The sequence below is a fragment of the Ceratotherium simum genome, chromosome 12 (genome assembly GCF_057802395.1).
Source record: "Ceratotherium simum simum isolate JZ-2026a chromosome 12, ASM5780239v1, whole genome shotgun sequence".
NCBI classification, from domain to species: Eukaryota; Metazoa; Chordata; class Mammalia; order Perissodactyla; family Rhinocerotidae; genus Ceratotherium; species Ceratotherium simum.
This window is the reverse complement of record NC_141911.1, coordinates 39,104,739-39,121,824: the sequence shown is the minus strand read 5'-3', so window position 1 is coordinate 39,121,824 and position 17,086 is coordinate 39,104,739. Positions and strand designations below refer to the sequence as shown.

At 39.1% G+C, this 17,086-nt stretch overlaps 1 protein-coding gene across 3 annotated transcripts; it reads left to right on the top strand.

The window, feature by feature from the left end:
• Positions 1 to 3,302: 3,302 nt before the first annotated feature.
• Positions 3,303 to 16,473, top strand: LSM6 (LSM6 homolog, U6 small nuclear RNA and mRNA degradation associated). 3 transcript variants are annotated; one of them, XM_087437565.1, is made up of 6 exons: positions 3,356 to 3,414; positions 4,818 to 4,921; positions 7,753 to 7,886; positions 10,438 to 10,553; positions 14,220 to 14,333; positions 16,256 to 16,473. In XM_087437565.1, the coding sequence occupies exons 4-6, from the start codon at positions 10,460 to 10,462 to the stop codon at positions 16,288 to 16,290; spliced, it is 243 nt and encodes an 80-aa protein (XP_087293691.1). In that variant the 5' UTR covers positions 3,356 to 3,414; positions 4,818 to 4,921; positions 7,753 to 7,886; positions 10,438 to 10,459; the 3' UTR covers positions 16,291 to 16,473. The 3 variants fall into 3 exon arrangements, with proteins under 3 accessions (XP_004420944.1, XP_087293691.1, XP_087293690.1); XM_087437564.1 differs by lacking the exon at positions 7,753 to 7,886 and having other exon boundaries at positions 3,357 to 3,414; XM_004420887.3 differs by lacking the exons at positions 4,818 to 4,921; positions 7,753 to 7,886 and having other exon boundaries at positions 3,303 to 3,414.
• Positions 16,474 to 17,086: the final 613 nt, after the last annotated feature.

Here is a 17,086-nt window from a genome sequence, read left to right as displayed (position 1 = left end):
CAAGTTATACCAAAATGATGGCTGATGAAGTCTGAACACTTATTTAAACATCTCAGTGGTATATCTGAAACCAAGCGCCCATGATGTAAAATATATCCCATGTTTGGGTAAAAATAAAAGGCACACTGCCTTTCCTGAGAAATTTGCGCATCAGTCAATAAGCTTATATTACTTCGCAGAAGATATTCAACAACTATGGTGTCTTTATGCTCATTTTCTTTAACAAATAATTTCCACATCCCATGAGATAATGTGGATAACAGTGCTCCAAATACCCCAAACTAGTATGTGACAGGTTAGGTGTTTTTATTGTCCAGTCTGAATGTCCAGGAAAGGTTCAAGGGCATGCCAGCACTTCATACCAGTTGATGCATTTTGGAACAAGACCAGCCAGTATTCTTAGACGCATAATACTGATGTAGGTATTAAAATCTACTTTGGAGAATGTTGATCAATCCAATTGATCATGTTTGTATCTATCACCATCAGCATTAACATAATAGAATCACCCACATGTCTACAGGGCTGTTGGATGTTTTATAAAATAAGCCAGACATGCTACGTTCTCTTATGAACACAAAACACTGAAGGACATAGTTTTTTAAAGGCATAGGTACAAAGAACTATAGAAGTTTGGAACAAATAATGAAATGGCAAGAGTTACTTTAGTATTATTATATCAGCATTTGCCTATTTTAAGAACAATAGTTTCAAAAGAATGAGAAGACAAGTCACAGACAGGGAGAAAATATTTGCAAAAGATATATCTGATAAAGAGCTATTATCTAAAATATACAAAGAACTCTTAAAATGGGCAAAAGTTCCAAAAAGACACCTCACCAAAGAAGATATATAGACGACAAAGAAGCATGTGAAAAGATGCTCCACATCTATGTCATTTGGAGTTTGCAAACTAAAACTGCACTACATACTTAGAATGGCCAAAATCCAAAACACTGGAAACACCAAATGCTGGTGAGGACGCGGAGCAACAGGAACTCTGAGACATTGCTGGTGGGAATGCAAAATGGTACAGCCATTTTGGAAGACAATTTAACATCTTGTAAAACTAAACATATTCTCATGATACAATTCAGCAATTGCACTCCTTGGTATTTACCCAAGCGAGATGAAAACTTATGTTCACACAAAACCTGCACACAGACATTTATAATAGCTTTATTCATAATTATCAAAACTTGGAAGCAACCAAGATGTCCTTCAGTAGGTGAATGGATAAATAAACTGTGGTACATCCAGACAATGGAATGTTATTCAGTATCGAAAAGAAATGAGTTACCAAGCCATGAAAAGACATGGAGGAAACTTAAATGCACATTACTAAGTGAAAGAAGCCAATCTGAAAAGGCTGCATACCGTGTGATTCCAACTTTACGATATTCTGGAAAAGGCAAAACCATGGAGACAGTAAAAAGATTTATGGTTGCCGGGGGCTAGTGGGGGGAGAGGGACGAATAGCCAGAGCGCAGAGGATTTTTAAGGCAATGAAAATACTCTGTATGATAACGTAATTGTGGATACACCTCATTATATGTTTGTCAAAACCCATAGAACGTACATCAAGAGTGAACCCTAATATAAACTATGGGCTTTGGTGATAATGATGTGTCTGTGTAGGTTCATCATTTGTAACAACTAAACTTAACTAAACTATGTAAGCTAAACTAAACCTTGTCAAATTATTTTTATGACTTTAAGGCTCCTTAATAAATTAATGTTTGTGTTCAGGGTTTTGAAGACTAGATCTTGGTGGACTAGTATTCAGAAAAAGTCTTGCACATGTTTTCTGTGTATAATAAAAGATGCTAAAAAAGACCCATGAAATATGGAAAGTTGCTTTGCAAATTGGTAAAAGCCAATTACAAGCTGCTGAGGGGGTTCTGGGCACCACCACATTTTGAGAAACTTGTGGGCTCGTGAAGTAATTCATGGTGTCCACCCACTTTGTCTAGCTGGGCCCTTATAGATCCAAGCCAGAGAAAAAGTTGCAGCAGCTCTGCAGATGAACCATGCCCTTAAAATTTTTATCCTCCTGGTCCCCTGCCCATCATACTGGTCTTAATGACTCCATCAGGGCTCTGTGGTAAGGGGAAAGAGGCTATGAATCAAAAAGTCCTTTTTTTGAATAATTGAAACAACCAGTGAGGAATGTGGTACAATTTGATGTCCTTTGTGAAGAAGGTCTTTAGAGACAGGGCTTTATATTCTATTGTTTGTTCTTTGCAGCTAATTATTTTATTTAAATGATACTTTACTTAAAAATTTTAATTTACATTAATTTCATATTGCAAGATCTTCACATATAGCCCTTTCAATAATTCTGTAACGACTTGGTCTTTACCCAAAATTAGCTTTCATAGAAGGATATAAGGAAGCCTTTTCTTTTCTACCAAATCACACCCAGTTGTTCTCTGTCCACCATATCAATCAAAAGTTCTTAGGCTTAGGAGAGAGGGAACTCATTTTTGTCTTAGAAAAAAATTCTGCATCTTAGATTCTATAACATTTAACAGGGTTAAGGATCTGTTTGAATATTATCACTTTGTTTATAGCGTTACAAATCATAAATAGAATTAAAGTATCCGTTTTAAGCTGATGAAGGTATATGTGTAGGGGGAAAAAAAAGAGTCAAGTCTTGGCATAACAGTTTTCTTCTTTTTCCTCTCCCTTTCCATTAATAGTAAGAATACTGAGAATTCATGCAAAATTCCAAACCAAGTTCCCATAGCAGCGCTTAAATACTGTCTGCACGCCATTTCCAATTAGAACTAGTTTGTAATGTAACGCAACTGATGCCATTAGAATACGAAGTTACTTCCGTGATTTAATTCTTTTTGTGTCGATTAATGTTGCCATGGAAACAACCTCTTGCTAATAATGACTTCGTCTTCACATATTTAATCAAAATCCAAAGATGGATTTAAAGATTTGAGGCTGCTTGTTTTATTTATTTGCATTCAATTATTCAAGGACGTTTCCAGATACGTATAGTCATTACTTTAGCAGGAAATTCCAGTTTCCCATGACTTCAAGCTACTTACATTTCTGCCCAAAAGAAATCCTGGCTAAAAGATCACTTCCAGTTTTCTTGTTTTGTTTTGTTTTTCTGTGGAAGAGGGGTTTTTGCTTTTTATTAGAGAAAGCACTAACGCTTTTTTACTTAATTCCACAACACCCACTTGGACCTTAGGCAAACTGGGATTCTCGGATTCGCATGCTCCGGCAGGGTCCGGCCTTTTCGGTCCCCGCGGGCTGCCGTAGCCAGGGAAAGCTATGATTGGCTGAGGTGGAAAAACCGCAGGCTGGGCGGTTTCAGTTTCGGTTCCGCTTTTTGGTTCACGGAGGCCGGGTGTGTGGGGCGCCTGGAGTGGGCCTCTGGATCTCGGCCAGGAGGTGAGCCAGGCGGCCGCGCGGGCCGTTCGAGGCCCCAGTGTTCCGTCGCCCCGGGCAGGCTTCGGGGAGCCGCAGGCTTGGCCCGACCCGGCCGCCCCTGAAGGCGCCGGGGGGGAGCGCGGGCTCCAGCGCCTGCGGGTGGCGTGTCCCCGCGACGTGCCGCGCTCACCCTCGCTCTGCGGTGCCCGGCGTGGGAAGTTTCTAGTCGTCGGCGCCGGGGTGACTCATGGCGGCCCTGAGAGCCCCTCCCCGAAGGGCGCCTAGACCGCGCGGCGAGCACCTGCGCCGGCCGGCCCCCGACCTCAGCCCGGGGATCCCCAACCTTATCCCGCGGATCCGGCGGGACAGCGGACCGTGAACACAGGGCCAGGCTTCGCCCGGTTTCCAGGGCTTCAGGGAATTGCCCGGCCTCCACTGCAGCGGGGTGGCTGCGCCTGACGCCCAGGCATTAAGAGCTGGACCAGCTCCTGAGTTGTCGGGTTGGGGATGCCCACAGTTGTGTGGCGTTGAGTCCTACCGCCAGGGCTTTTGTGTGTAGGTGTGCTCGCGCGTTCGCAGCGGGTATTTCTGTTCAAAGTGTCTAGAATTAGGGTGATGCAGATAATCTTCATAGTGATTTAGTGTGTCCTCTCCCCACCCCTTGTTAACACAAGACGGTTATAGAAAAATTGGAAATACAGGAAGTTTAGTGAAGAAAATAATATGCATCGAGCCCTTCGACCTACAATCTTATGTGTTTTACTCTTGTATGTGCTAGTTTCTACTTGAAGCCTGCACCTATTTTATCACTTAGTATATTTAGTTTTCCACTTTCATTTAAAAATTATTCGTAAATATCATGTCTAATTTTGTGTCGTCTTTTGATTGGCTACCTGTTCCATCATTGTGTAGGTCCCATGGATTATTCAGCCACTTCCCCACTGGGGCATTTAGGGTGTTTGTGAACTTTTGCTTCATTTTAGTATCCGAGATAATGCTTTTGTAAACTTTTTTTTAAGCTGTAATTCAGTTTATTTACTTGGACTAGATTCCGAGGAGTGAAATTAGTAAAACAGATGCTGTGATCTAGTAGGGTTTTTTTTAGGTTTTCATAAATTGCCAAATTGTTTTCCAAGAAAGTTTTGATGATTTACATCGTTCATGTATGACTGTGCCTGTTTTTCTAGAAGTACAGTAGCTCGGAATACGTTTCTAATACATCAACCAGCAAGGTTGAGCCTCTTTTGGATTGTTTTATTTTTATGGTGGTGTCTGGCAATTCCATTTGCTTGAGTTTTGTGCAGGAATTTTCAGAGGATTATGTTAGTGTGTGTGTATTATTGGAGTTAGGGCATAGGCTGACTGAGTGTTAGAGCAGGATGATCACTTAAGTGACCACCGACCATCACTCCCTTATTTTGCAGGTGAGGAACCTGGGGCCTTGAGAGATGAAATGATGAGTTACCCAAGGCACACAGCTAATTAAGTAGCAGAGCTAGGATTAGAACTCAGCTTTCCCACCTCCCAAGTGAGTACTCTTTATCCTGGGTGGTCTCTGACTAAACTGTGGCACCCTTAATATTAGAATTTAAAAAGATGTTTATGTCACCTGGATTATTCTATCCTTTTGGAACTGTACCAAGTAACATCTGAGGGATCTGTAACTGAAAAATGGGAAAGTGACCATTTTTCATTGAAATCTGTTATTTAGAATGGTAACCACTTGAAGATTTCTTGGCAGTTGTTTTCAGATTCTCTATTTGTTGGAATAAAATATCTAACGTTATAATTTGTACTCTATCATCTGGTTAGAATTTAATTGTTGGTTCTCATTTGTTATACCTTGAAGATTTTTTAAAACTCTTTGTTGCCTTAAGACCAGAGAACAGTGGTTTTTTGATTTAGGGCTCAGCAGAGTTTCTCAGCCTCGGTTGACATTTTGACATGTCAGTTGAGGCTGGGAACAATTGACATTTTGGGGCAGATCATCCTTTGTTGTGCAGGGCTGTCCTGTGCTTTGTAGAATGTTAAGCAACATCCCTGAGCTCTCTACCTACTAGATACCAGTAGCACCACCCTGCTCAGTCAAGGCAGTCCAAAATGTCTCCAGACATTTCCATATGTCCCTGAGGGTGGGATTTAAAATCACCCCTGGTGGAGAACCACTTGCTTATAGGAATTATTTGGGGAACTTTATTAGGTGTAAATTACAGTGCCTGTTGCCTAGAGAGTCTGACTGGGAGTAGGCTTCAGGAATCTGCATTTTAAAAAGCATCCCTCTTGGTTCGGATGCAGCTGGTTCCTGGACAACATGGAAACATTTCTGTTTTCTCTTCTCCATCTTTCTTTTAATTGGTTCTCAGTAATAGAGATGTTACTGTGTTATAGCTATTTAAGTGCATGGATGATGCTGTACTAGTCACTGTAGCCATAGTCTGGTGGGGAGGGGAAGGGACAGGGATTTCCCTTGGCGCTGCCCTTAAATGCCTGTTCCACAGGCTTAGGTAGTGTGCTTAAGTACCAGGGATACCAAGTGAGTAAGACATTTTCCCTGTCCCCGGGAAGCTGAGAATCCACTATGGGAGACTGGTCAGCAAACAGGAAAACCACAAAACAGCCTGGTAAGGGCGATGACTGAGAGTGGAAAGAGGTGCTCTGAGTGCGTGGAGTATGGACTCACGTGGCCCTTGGGAGAGAGGGGAAGAAAGGAGTACCCTACTGTGTGGGAAGGAGGGCTAGGTATTCCACTGTCTCAGAAGGGAGATATTTAGAGAGCTGCTCTCCTCAGTGTCTGATGCCCTCTGAGACACCGATATGTTAGTCTAGAGCTGCATTTACTTGGCTGGTAGTGTTATGTTTTGTTGCAATTTTTTGCTTTTCAAAGTTTTTGCACCCTAATCTGTAAGTACTCTAAGAGTAGGTGGAAGTTTACAGGTAAACATTGCCAAGAAACAAGGATTTGCATGTCTTCTGCTCAGTGACATAATTCAAAATCACATTAAATATGTTTCTTTCCATTTGACCATTATATTTCTTTGCAGGCTAATTTATAGTACTTTTTCATATGAGATGTTTTCCCCCCGGTGCTACTCTCCAACTAGATCTCTCACTGTCTCGATGGCCATTCCCCAGGTTTCACAAGAGAATCTTGAGATAGTCAAAAGGGCCGCTGTACCTTTGAAAAGGCATAGGCTTTGGGGTCAGCCTTAGTTCTGCTTACCCCTTCACAGGGTCACAGTGTGCATTGCTCATGAATCTAATGTGGCCTGGCACATAGTTGGGTGAATAAAATTTGGTTCATTTTCTACCCCACTTTTTTACTAAAAAAAAAAAAATCTCTGCAGAGTAGTTTGCAGATGTTCTCATACTAGACCTTTCAGTAGCCTCTGACAGAAAATATACTGCCTTTGACTTAATAGCCATTTATGAAAATAGGTCATTTAAAACAAGCCTACGTAGGAGTCAGGGGAGGGAGAGGAGGCGTAGAGGGTGATTATGGCTTTGATTTTGAAGAGAAGTTTTTATCAAGGTGACCCTGCAGAAAGGAGGCCTTTTTCCTCTTAAATGTTTATGGTTCAAGAGGCTTTTCTTTTGCTTCAGAAATGGTCAGAACTGTTTCTTCTGCCTTATCCAGTTTAAAAGATGAAAACTTAAAATTACGTGAGCCAAGTGAAGGGACAAATTGTGGTGTCGAGACCAATTTACTCATACAAAATGGATTTATGGGTAAGTCATTAAGTAACAGGGAGTACGAAGGAAGCCTAATGAAGACAAATGTAGAAGATATGGTCTCCTAAAGTGATGGGTAAAATGTGTTTGAAGAAGCCATCCTCCTTCCAAATAACTAAAAAAAAATTTTTTTCAAGAGATTTACCACAATGTAGATATTCTAGAGAATAAATGAGAAGGTTGGTACTAGTCTCTTCTTTCATGTGGCTTACAGTCTTGTGAGGGAGAAATGACTCCTATAAAAGAAGTAAAGAATATAAAAAAGAGTAAAGAGGGATAGGTTATATGAAATGTAACCAAATGCGAAACGTTATGATGCCAGCACGAAGGGTCATGGCCCATCTCCAGTCGTGCAAGTCTCTGCTTAAGACCCTCCCACGTTCCCTGTCACTGACTCAGTATTCCCCATACTTGCCAGGTCATAAGAATCTCCTAGGCTTGGGCAAACAGATTCCTGATTCCTACCGCGGAACTACTGAATCGGAATTTCCAAGGAGTCCAAATGATTCCTGTTTGGGAAACTGACCTAGAGGCTCAAGCCCGAGGTCTTGTAGCCTGACTTGCCGTGCTCCCCATGAATGTGGCCTTGCTCCCGTCTGCAGCTGTGTCTTGTCCCCTGTGCCTCTGCAGCATTTCTCCTCAAGCACAGTGTCCAGTGCATTTGCTAAGATTCCTCTCCTTTCGGCTGGTGGACTCCTTTTCCTTCACAGTCGGCGCAGATTCACCTCCAGAAATCTTCCTTTGATCTGCCAGGCCTGGGCTGAGTGAGTCTTCTCTATGTGCTGTTCTCTGCATGATTCTATCCAAATACATACAACTCTTTAAAAATTCTCCGTTTACATGTTTTTTGCCCCCTTTGGAATGTAAACCCTGAGGGCCCAAGGCCATGTCTTATTAGTATTACATCCTCAGCCTAAGTGCCTGACACTTGGGTGCTGTCTGCAAGTTTGAAGTGTTGAATGCCTTCGGGAAGAGATCGGTGTTAATTGGAGTAAAGAGGAGGCTTAATGGCAGAGGTGTGATCTTTGATGAGCTTAGAAGAAGAATATATCTGTGCTTTTTAAAAAGGCGAGGAAAGATAGTATTAATAACATTTTTCAAATAACTAATACCAGCAGTTAAACAACTGATAGTCTAGGTTTGTATTCTTTTTTCTGACGTTAACTTTTAACCTTGGAGAAAGTAGTTAATAATATCCCCGTGAGCTAGATTTTCACATCACAATGCATCTTGGTTTTTTAACACAAAATAAGTAGCTAGTTTTATCTCAGTTTTGTTCCTGAAGAAGCTGGTATAATGGGATTTAGCATCTGATAGGAAGTGAACCTAAGACTCACGACTTGTCTCTATCAGGCCTTTAGAGTTAATAGTCTCTCTAGACCTGTTCAGCCACAAAACAGCACATGTTCAAGACATAAATAAGGCAGTTTATAGATGAGTGGGAAAATCTGTTTGTTTTTACTAAACTCATTAAAGGTACTGAATCTGGTACAGTATTTACTTTGTAATTTTTTTCTTGCGCTCAAAACAGCATAAATAAAATTTGTTGTGTGGTCTGAGTCATGAATGAATGGTGGTTGTCCTGAATAGTAGTTGTAATTTCAGTTATCTGTTGAGACTGTGTAGCTAAAAAAAAATAGACTGGCAATTCAGTGGAAAAGTTAAATTAAAATTTGCTGAGCAAAATAATCGGTTGATCACATTTAAAAAAATCTTCCATGCCTTAGGGAGATGGAGTGGATGGGGATGGTCCAAATAACAGACCAAAATTCAAGAATGGTTTTTGAAATTTGTCTTTTCTTTTATTTGACTTAGGATGTTGACTTTTCTGGTTAAGAAAGTTGTTTTACTTAAATCATGATCACTTTTGTTAACTCGCACCCTTTAAACAAGTTTAAATTCTTTTTCTAGATTCCAAGTCCTTTAAAGTCAGAGCCTGTATGTATGACATGTTTTTGAATTTCCTTGCACAGTGTGTACATACACATATTTGTTGAACAAATGAAGAGCCTAACATTCTAGCTGGTCCAAACTGCTGAGCCTGCACGGATTCGCTTTGAGAATGTCTCCAGTGATCTTAAACCTGAGTTCAGATCATTGAGTAGATAGACTTGGAGTGAAATAAGCAGTACTGTTTAGAATGTTTTATGAAAATTTCGGTTGAAAACAACCAAAAGAAGCAACTTGAGTTCTTGAGGAGAGTCCTTGAAATATTGTACCTACACTGGTTTTTAAATGTGAATACTATATGGCTATTAAATAATAGTGATGCTGAATTTGACTGAAACAGAAAAATTAATTTACAAAGTCTTTTTACTCTGTTTTTGCTTAAGTAACTACAGTTTTATTACATTTGCTTACCAAAATAGTTTGAGAGAGATTACACATGTAACAAGATGAGTTTTGAAAGGAGTGATGGGCAACTCGGTGTATCTTCTGTGATTGATTTGGGGATATAGTGCTACATTAACAGCTTTCAGGAGGCTAAGGTTGTGACTAAGAGCATGAGCTGACCTTCTGCTTATGTGACCTTGAGCAGGATGTTTAACCCTTTCTGTGTCTGTTCACCCGTAAAATGAGGAGAAAACGATCCCTCCCTCCTAGGATAGTGAGGGTTAAGTGGATTAGTCCCTCTAAAGTGCTTAGGTACGTGCTGCCATGTACTACGCTCAAATATTAGCTCTCGGTTACGATTATACGTGTTTTCAGGGATACTATTTTGGCATTAGTTGTTAGTAAATATGTCTACATTGTATAACATAGACTTTAATATATGACTGATTTGAGCTTGAATGTTGGTTCCATCACATTTAGGGGCGAATTATTTTGTCTTTCTGTGCCTTTATTTTCACCAGCAAAGTGGGGATAGTAAGACCTTCCTCCCAGGGTTCTTGTAAAGATTAAATTTGATGGTGTTTATAAGGGTCTTAGCAGAGTGCTCAGCATAAAATAAGCATTCAGTAAATGGTGGAGGTGGTAGTGGTTGTCATGAGTATACTGACTCTGTGAGACTGTAGTGACGAGGGATTAAGAACAGGGGCTCTGTAGACACAGGCCTCTTCTGTGATGAGGCTATGTCATAGGGTTGTCTGAGGACTGGATGAGATAGTGCACGTAAAACACTTAGCTTAGTATCCGGCTCCTGGTAAGTACTGAAAACGTTAGCTGTCACGGTGTAGTAGTAGTGGTGGTGGAGTAATGCCATGTCTTCATATGGGGACCTTTGATACTTGATTCCTATAAATATGTTAAGGGCTTCCAGGCTGTTTTGTTGAATAATTAACTTCTGTCTTTACCTTTACTGCTCCCTTTCAGATTTCTGATCAGGATTGTTAAAATGAGTCTGCGGAAGCAAACCCCCAGTGACTTCTTAAAGCAAATCATTGGACGACCAGTTGTGGTAAAATTAAATTCTGGAGTGGATTATCGAGGTAATATCTTCATGTTTCATCCTCACTGGTTTTAACTAAATGAGTAAATGTGACTTAATGATTTTTATTAACCTCTAAAATGTTCCAGATGGACACAAAAAAGCATTGGCTGTCAGCAGTGTTTATGCCCATTTCCGTTTCTACCTCTGAGATGGTTCCTTTTAGAGAGACAGCTCTGACAGCATTGTGTGCTTCTGACTTCTGGTGTGATCTGTGACTCCTGTCTCCTGTCTCTGCTTTGGCGTTGTGCGTGCCTAAGTTCCCTGGTCATAGACAGGGATTTCCAGTCACCCCAGGCGTGAATAACTGGGTACTGAGGAACACCTCGGTACAGCAGCGTTTGTCTTGGCAGAAGTATTTACGATTGGCAAGCATCTATTTAGATGGTATCATTTTGCGACATGAACATCCACTCATATAATATGTGAGGTAGCCAAAGCCACCTTTCTCTTCTTGTAGAGAAGCCTCTTTTCAAGAGGTTGTGACACTACTGAAATTAACTTTGTGGGAGGCATGGTATAAAATTCCATTTTTTTAAGTTGCTAAATTCCTAATCTTTTAAAATTAAGGTAGATGAAATTACTGAGAATCTTTCATAGGTACAGATAACTAATTTATTAGTGGAGTTTTCAAGCCTTTCCTTGGTCTCTTTGCTGAATGATAGTAATCTCTTGAGCTTTTCCCTCTTTCCACACGTGCAAACTGAATTTTATTGAGAGCTTACTGTGTGTCCACTGTGTGTTAATCACTTTCATTTTCATTTTATCCTCACATAAACCCTTTGAGATCTCTGTGGATTGTCCTCACCTCATAAGGGAGTAGCCAGGATGCAAACTCAAGCTTGACTCAGAAGCCTTAAGAGATCACTTGGCTGTTCATGTACTGCTTTAGTTTCTTGACGTTAATAACATCTCCAGTTTAATTTGATTTTTATAGTGGAACTAATTTTATTTATACTGAATACTGAGATATTGTGAAGTCTCTATGTACTGCTTCTCACCCTTGAGCTTTGGATGAGCCTCTATGTACTGCTTCTCACCCTTGAGCTTTGGATGAGCCCAAAGGAAGTAACAGACTTCTAGAGATTTGAGTATATTTAACAATTGATTCGAGTGGGGACATTGTGTTCAATATCTGCTCAGGACCTGCTTCAAGGGGAGATCACCCAGCGTGACCTTTTTTCTCTATACTCTTTAGAGAAAATTTTTCTATTTATAAAGGTAATATATGTGTTTTTCTTTTTTTTTAGAAATTTCGAAGCAAATAATGGAGAAAAGTATTTAGAATAAAGCAAACTTGCCCAAAATTCTACCATCTAGAGATAATCAGCTTTACCAATTTGGACTTCTCTCCCTATAAGCATAATTTCACATAAATGGGATCAGTTGTACATACACCCTGAATTTTATTTCTTTTTACATTAAAAAATACATTCAGTTCTCTGACAATATAGTGTTTAATGGCTGCATAGGAGTATGTTGTGTGGATGTACCACAGTGTTGTTTTTGTTTTTAACAGTTTCCATTAATGGACATTTAGGTGTTTACCAATTTTTTGCTATTATAAACAACTCTGCTCCTCTGACATGTCACTTGTCCAAATATCTCTCTTCTTTTTTTGTTTCTTTGAGGAAGATTAGCCCTGAGCTAACATCTGTTGCCAATCCTCCTCTTTTTACTGAGGAAGATTGTCCCTGAGCTAACATCCATGCCCATCTTCCTCTATTTTATGTGGAACGCCACCACAGCATAGCTTGATAAGTGGTGCGTAGGTCCACACCCGGGATCCGAATCTGCGAACCCTGGGCCGCCGAAGCGGAGCATGCGAAGTTAACCACTACGCCACTGGGCTGGCCCCCCAACTGTCTCTTCAGAATAAATTCCCTGGGCTAGTGTTTCTCAGTCAAAGAGCATGCCATATGACCCTCTGTTGGGGCAGATGGGTTCATTCTTCTCTATGTTCTCACCAACGCTTATATTAGTCTTTGTTTTCAACTTTTTCATTCTAATTGGCAACAAGTAATACATCGTTTTATTTATATTTCTTTGTTTACTAGTGAGGTTGAACAACTTTTCACATGAGTAGTAACCATAATTTTTCGCCTTTTATGGATGTCTATTCATGGCCTCTACTCTAGTAAAGCAAAATGTACACTCCTGAGAGCATTACCATGAAGATTGCTCTTATTTTCTGGTTAAATAATAAAGAACCCAGCTCTTCTCTAGCAATTTCTCTTTAAGTTGGAAGAAAACTTCTTGTTTTCTGTTATTCATAGTAGTTTATCCCTTAGAAAAGGGAGGGGGTTACAATTCCAACCTCCTGGAACTGTTTTCTTAAAAAACGTTTGCTATGAGAATAGATATTCTTATTAGAAGTGAACATTTCATTTTTAAATGCTTTTAATTAATTTTCAAACATTTGCATATCATGTCTCAGAAGTTTCTTATTCGTTTATGGTTGTAGTTTAGATGTAAAATAATACAGCAGGAAATAAATTGTAAAGTTGTATCTTAAGCTTTCTTTTGATAGGAAATAATTGTTATTAATTGTTCACAGTCCATTCTGATTCTTTGAAAGTTTACAGGTTCTAGCAGAATTCTGTTCGATTAATGTCTTGTGCTCTTGTTACACACACACAATTTTGAGAAGAAAACTTTTTTGTTTAGAGGATAATGGGGGTAGAGGCAGAGAGTGAGGAGCATATTAACGAAGTTGAGACCAAATGAAGCTATTGACTTGGTTAATTGAATCAAATTTGTAGTATTTGTTTTTTCTTAAAATTTTTTATTCTAGAAAATACCCCTTTAAAATTAGAGACTCAGAGTTAGAGGCTTATATATTTTCATCTTTTGAAAAAAATCATCAGGTCAAATTTTGCAAAATTTATACCATCTTGACAACAATTAAAAAGATTCACTTGAACAGTTTCCTTGAAAGCTCCCTAGAATGTTTTTGGCCATTTTTCTATATCAGTCTGGATTTGAAAATATTATAAGTGTAACAAAACAGAAAGGGATATGTTCTGATGCAGTATGTCGCCCTGTGTCCTCAAGCTGCTCTTTGCTGTGAGTCACAGCTTTAAGATGTTCTTTCAGGAGCACCTGCTGTCTCCTCTTCTATTATGTTAACAGATTGTGCAGACTTCCTCTTAACCCTGGAGTACATTCATCTGCTGCAGTAGATGTTGTGCAAGAATGAAATAAATCTGCCAGGCCCGTGTTTCAGTTAGTGGCTAAAGTAAGAAATGCCACTGGAAGTGAGGAGTCTTGGCTAATGGTCATTTGTTCTTGCATAATTGCCCACTCCTGTTTTTAGCTTTCAAAGAATGGCATTTTATTTGGAATATTCATATTATGTTACTTTTGTGAAGGCTTTAAAAGTTGCTGTTGTTATCACACATACCATGAGGGAAGTGACAGTTGTTGTTTCTCCTTCTGGCAGTGGGTGCTTGACTGCTTTCGTGCTGTACGCTTAGCCTTCATTCAGATTGGCATAGAGTAAAGACACTTTTTTGTGCTTCAGTCTATTGAGTTTCATTTACAGTGTGAATTTTTATATTAAGCGTGTAAGAGCTAATGAATAAAGAGATTGTCAGCTCTAAGGTATACTCTGTAATTTTCAACTCTTTGCTTTGTATCTCTTCTCTTTGAATAAATCTCTCTCCAGGGGTCCTGGCTTGCCTGGATGGCTACATGAATATAGCCTTGGAGCAGACAGAAGAATATGTAAATGGACAACTGAAGAATAAATACGGGGATGCATTTATCCGAGGCAACAATGGTAATGGGCCTTCACTCTACAGTTGTACAACATCCAAAATAAGCCTTTTTGTTTATAATCAGGATCACCAGCAAGTTTTCTAGATAATTTAAAAGTTCAGTTTTAGTTTTGCTTTATTTTTAAATTCTTATATCTCAGCTCTTTCAGTGTGACCAGTTCTTTTTTAAATGCTTCATGCAATTTTTCAATTAGAAATTCTCTCCTTCCCTCCCTTTACTGATTAGGAACTGGGAGGCATTGGTATACGACCCAGAACTCTGTTCTTTTGGATACAGTTTATTCTGTTCCCCCAACACTGCCTCTCGCACTGGAAGGTGGAGCTGTGAGAATGGCTACTACTTCCCTGCTGTCTTTGGTTTGCATCATTTGGCAGTTAGCTTGTCCTGTTTCTCTGTTAAGTGTACAGATGGTTTTTGTGGAAATTTATATCCTTTAGTTTGGCAAAAATGACAAAATAAGAAATATAGTTCTAAAGTTACTCTGCTTTTTAACAGCTAATATATTGCTATGATTATTATGGTACCTTGGTAAGGTACCAAGGTATTAAGTACCTTGTTTAAAAACACAATATCAATAAAGTCATATTTGAATTTTTGAGGGGGAAGGGTAAGACATCAAAACTGTAGAATTATTCTTTGACCTATCCCCACTTTTTGGTCCCATCCGCCAAATGGAGTCCCGAGACTCTTGTGTTTGGATTTTTTTGTTGATGGGCATTCTTTAGTTCTGAATAACTTCGTCAACCCTCTTAACAGTTGGATCTTTTTGCTGTGAACTAAATATCCTGACTTTTATTATAGGTATTGTCTCCTATTCTTCCAGTACCATATTTCTTCACGTCATATCTTTATATACATCTTTTGCTTGCTTTTTAGTCTTCTCAACATGAAGAATTTCTTCTATTTTTCATATTGTTCTTATTTCAGTCCCTCCATTTACTAAGAAATGTTATGATCTTTCCCCATTTCAAGACAGCTGATAGCAGCAGTCAGCTGCAGGTTCTGTGTGTGGTGGCAGGGTAGATCCTGTCACATGCACACTACATCTGGGACCTGCCCGGCTTCCCAGGGATGTGTTTACTATCATTCTGATGCTTCCCTTCATATAAATTTTTCTGTGATGTAATCAGTGGTAGTTATCTTTAGATTCCCAATTTCACATCCTTAGCTCTTAAACAGGATCCTGACTTATTTGATTAATCTGTGCTGTGTTCTTTGATCAAGATATCTCTTAATGTTCACTTTGAACAAACCTGTCACAATCTGAGTAGGCATGGGAGGTAGGAGGGGAGGTACACCTCTGGTGAAGGCTTGACCAGAGTGACCCAGTCATCACATTTTGTCTTATTCTTATGTACCACGTAACCTAAAGGGTTCAGTTTGAGTGGTCACGAGAGGACTAACTAAGCAAAACTCTGGGTAACGCCAAGGTTGATACTTTAACAGGGAACTCGGAATAAGGACTTTGGTATCTTTAAAAAAAATAAGAAACTCCTCAGTTCTTGTTTTTCCAATTAAAAAAGTAAACAACAAGTTTAGAGTTTATATTGGGGAGATGGATAAAAATATGTTCTTTATCTGAAGTCTAGTCTGGTAGATTTACTGATATACTTTATTACAAGTATAATTATTGTACCTATAATTATAAAACATTCTTTGGTTCCGGGGACATTTTATTTTATCCTCCTGGTCATAGTTTGCAAAGTTAGATGTATAGCTAATCTAGAAACACAGTCCTATAAGACATCAAACCCAAGTCCGATTCATAAAATTAGTCTTATAGTAGTTCTAGAATTTACTGTGTGGTATGAAAACTCGTTTTAAATTTGTGGAATTGTCAGACCAAAATCTTTTTGCTTTTAAAACTTGCTATTATGGTACCTAAGAACAGTTTTTTTCAATTAATTTATTTTTTCTTTTCAGTCTTGTATATAAGTACACAGAAGAGGAGGATGTGAAGACACGAAGAGTTGTACACCAAGTACAATACTTTTCATTCATACTTGGATCTATATTTTATGAAGTTTTTGGTTCTTTTGTGATATAATTTGTCCTATTTCATAATAGTTGGTGATTTTTCACTGACATGTGGGTAACATATGTATAAAATTGTGGATTTAATTATAAAGAGTTCTTTCATATTTAAGTTTCAGTCATTTTCTTTTATTGGTATGTCAGTGTGCAGAATGCAAAAAGAATAAAAAAAACAAAAAAGAAAATCTATTTCTCCCTACACGATTTTTAACTTAAATTTCAAGCAGTCATTTGATTTGATTGCTTTCCTTATGCGGCTGACTAAAATGATATGTATGATAATTATTAAAACATTTTAGAGAGATCCTTATTTATCCCATCCCCTTCTATTTGCCATACAAAATACTTGAGTGAAAATGTTCTATAAAGGCATGTGGTTTCATTCTGAGGCTGAAAAAGGCCCATGCGGTCAGTAGTTCAGTCTCTGGTTCAGTCGCCTGGATAGAAAATAGAAATGGGGATCTAACAGTGGCATTGCCACAAAGGGAGTGGGAATCCAAACTGAGTTGGAGAAAATCTGAAAGTTACCAAAATGCCAGTTGGGTGAAAATGTTCCATTTATGCCATGTCTGTCCGCAGTCATCTTGTGTCTCCTCCTGTGCAGTTAGACCTGTTAGATTTTCTTTCTCCCTTGCAGGAGCATTGGCGTCAATGTCATTCTCTCATTTATGAACATAGTAGGGGAGGAGCCATTCCTGTACATCTGTCTGGCAGTCATTT

Coding starts and splice junctions, on each gene's coding strand:
- LSM6 (XM_004420887.3), top strand. CDS start 10,460: ATGAGTCTGCGGAAGCAAACCCCCAGTGACTTCTTAAAGCAAATCATT. Junction 10,554..14,219: donor TTCTGGAGTGGATTATCGAG/GTAATATCTTCA, acceptor ATCTCTCTCCAG/GGGTCCTGGCTTGCCTGGAT. Junction 14,334..16,255: donor ATTTATCCGAGGCAACAATG/GTAATGGGCCTT, acceptor TTTTCTTTTCAG/TCTTGTATATAAGTACACAG.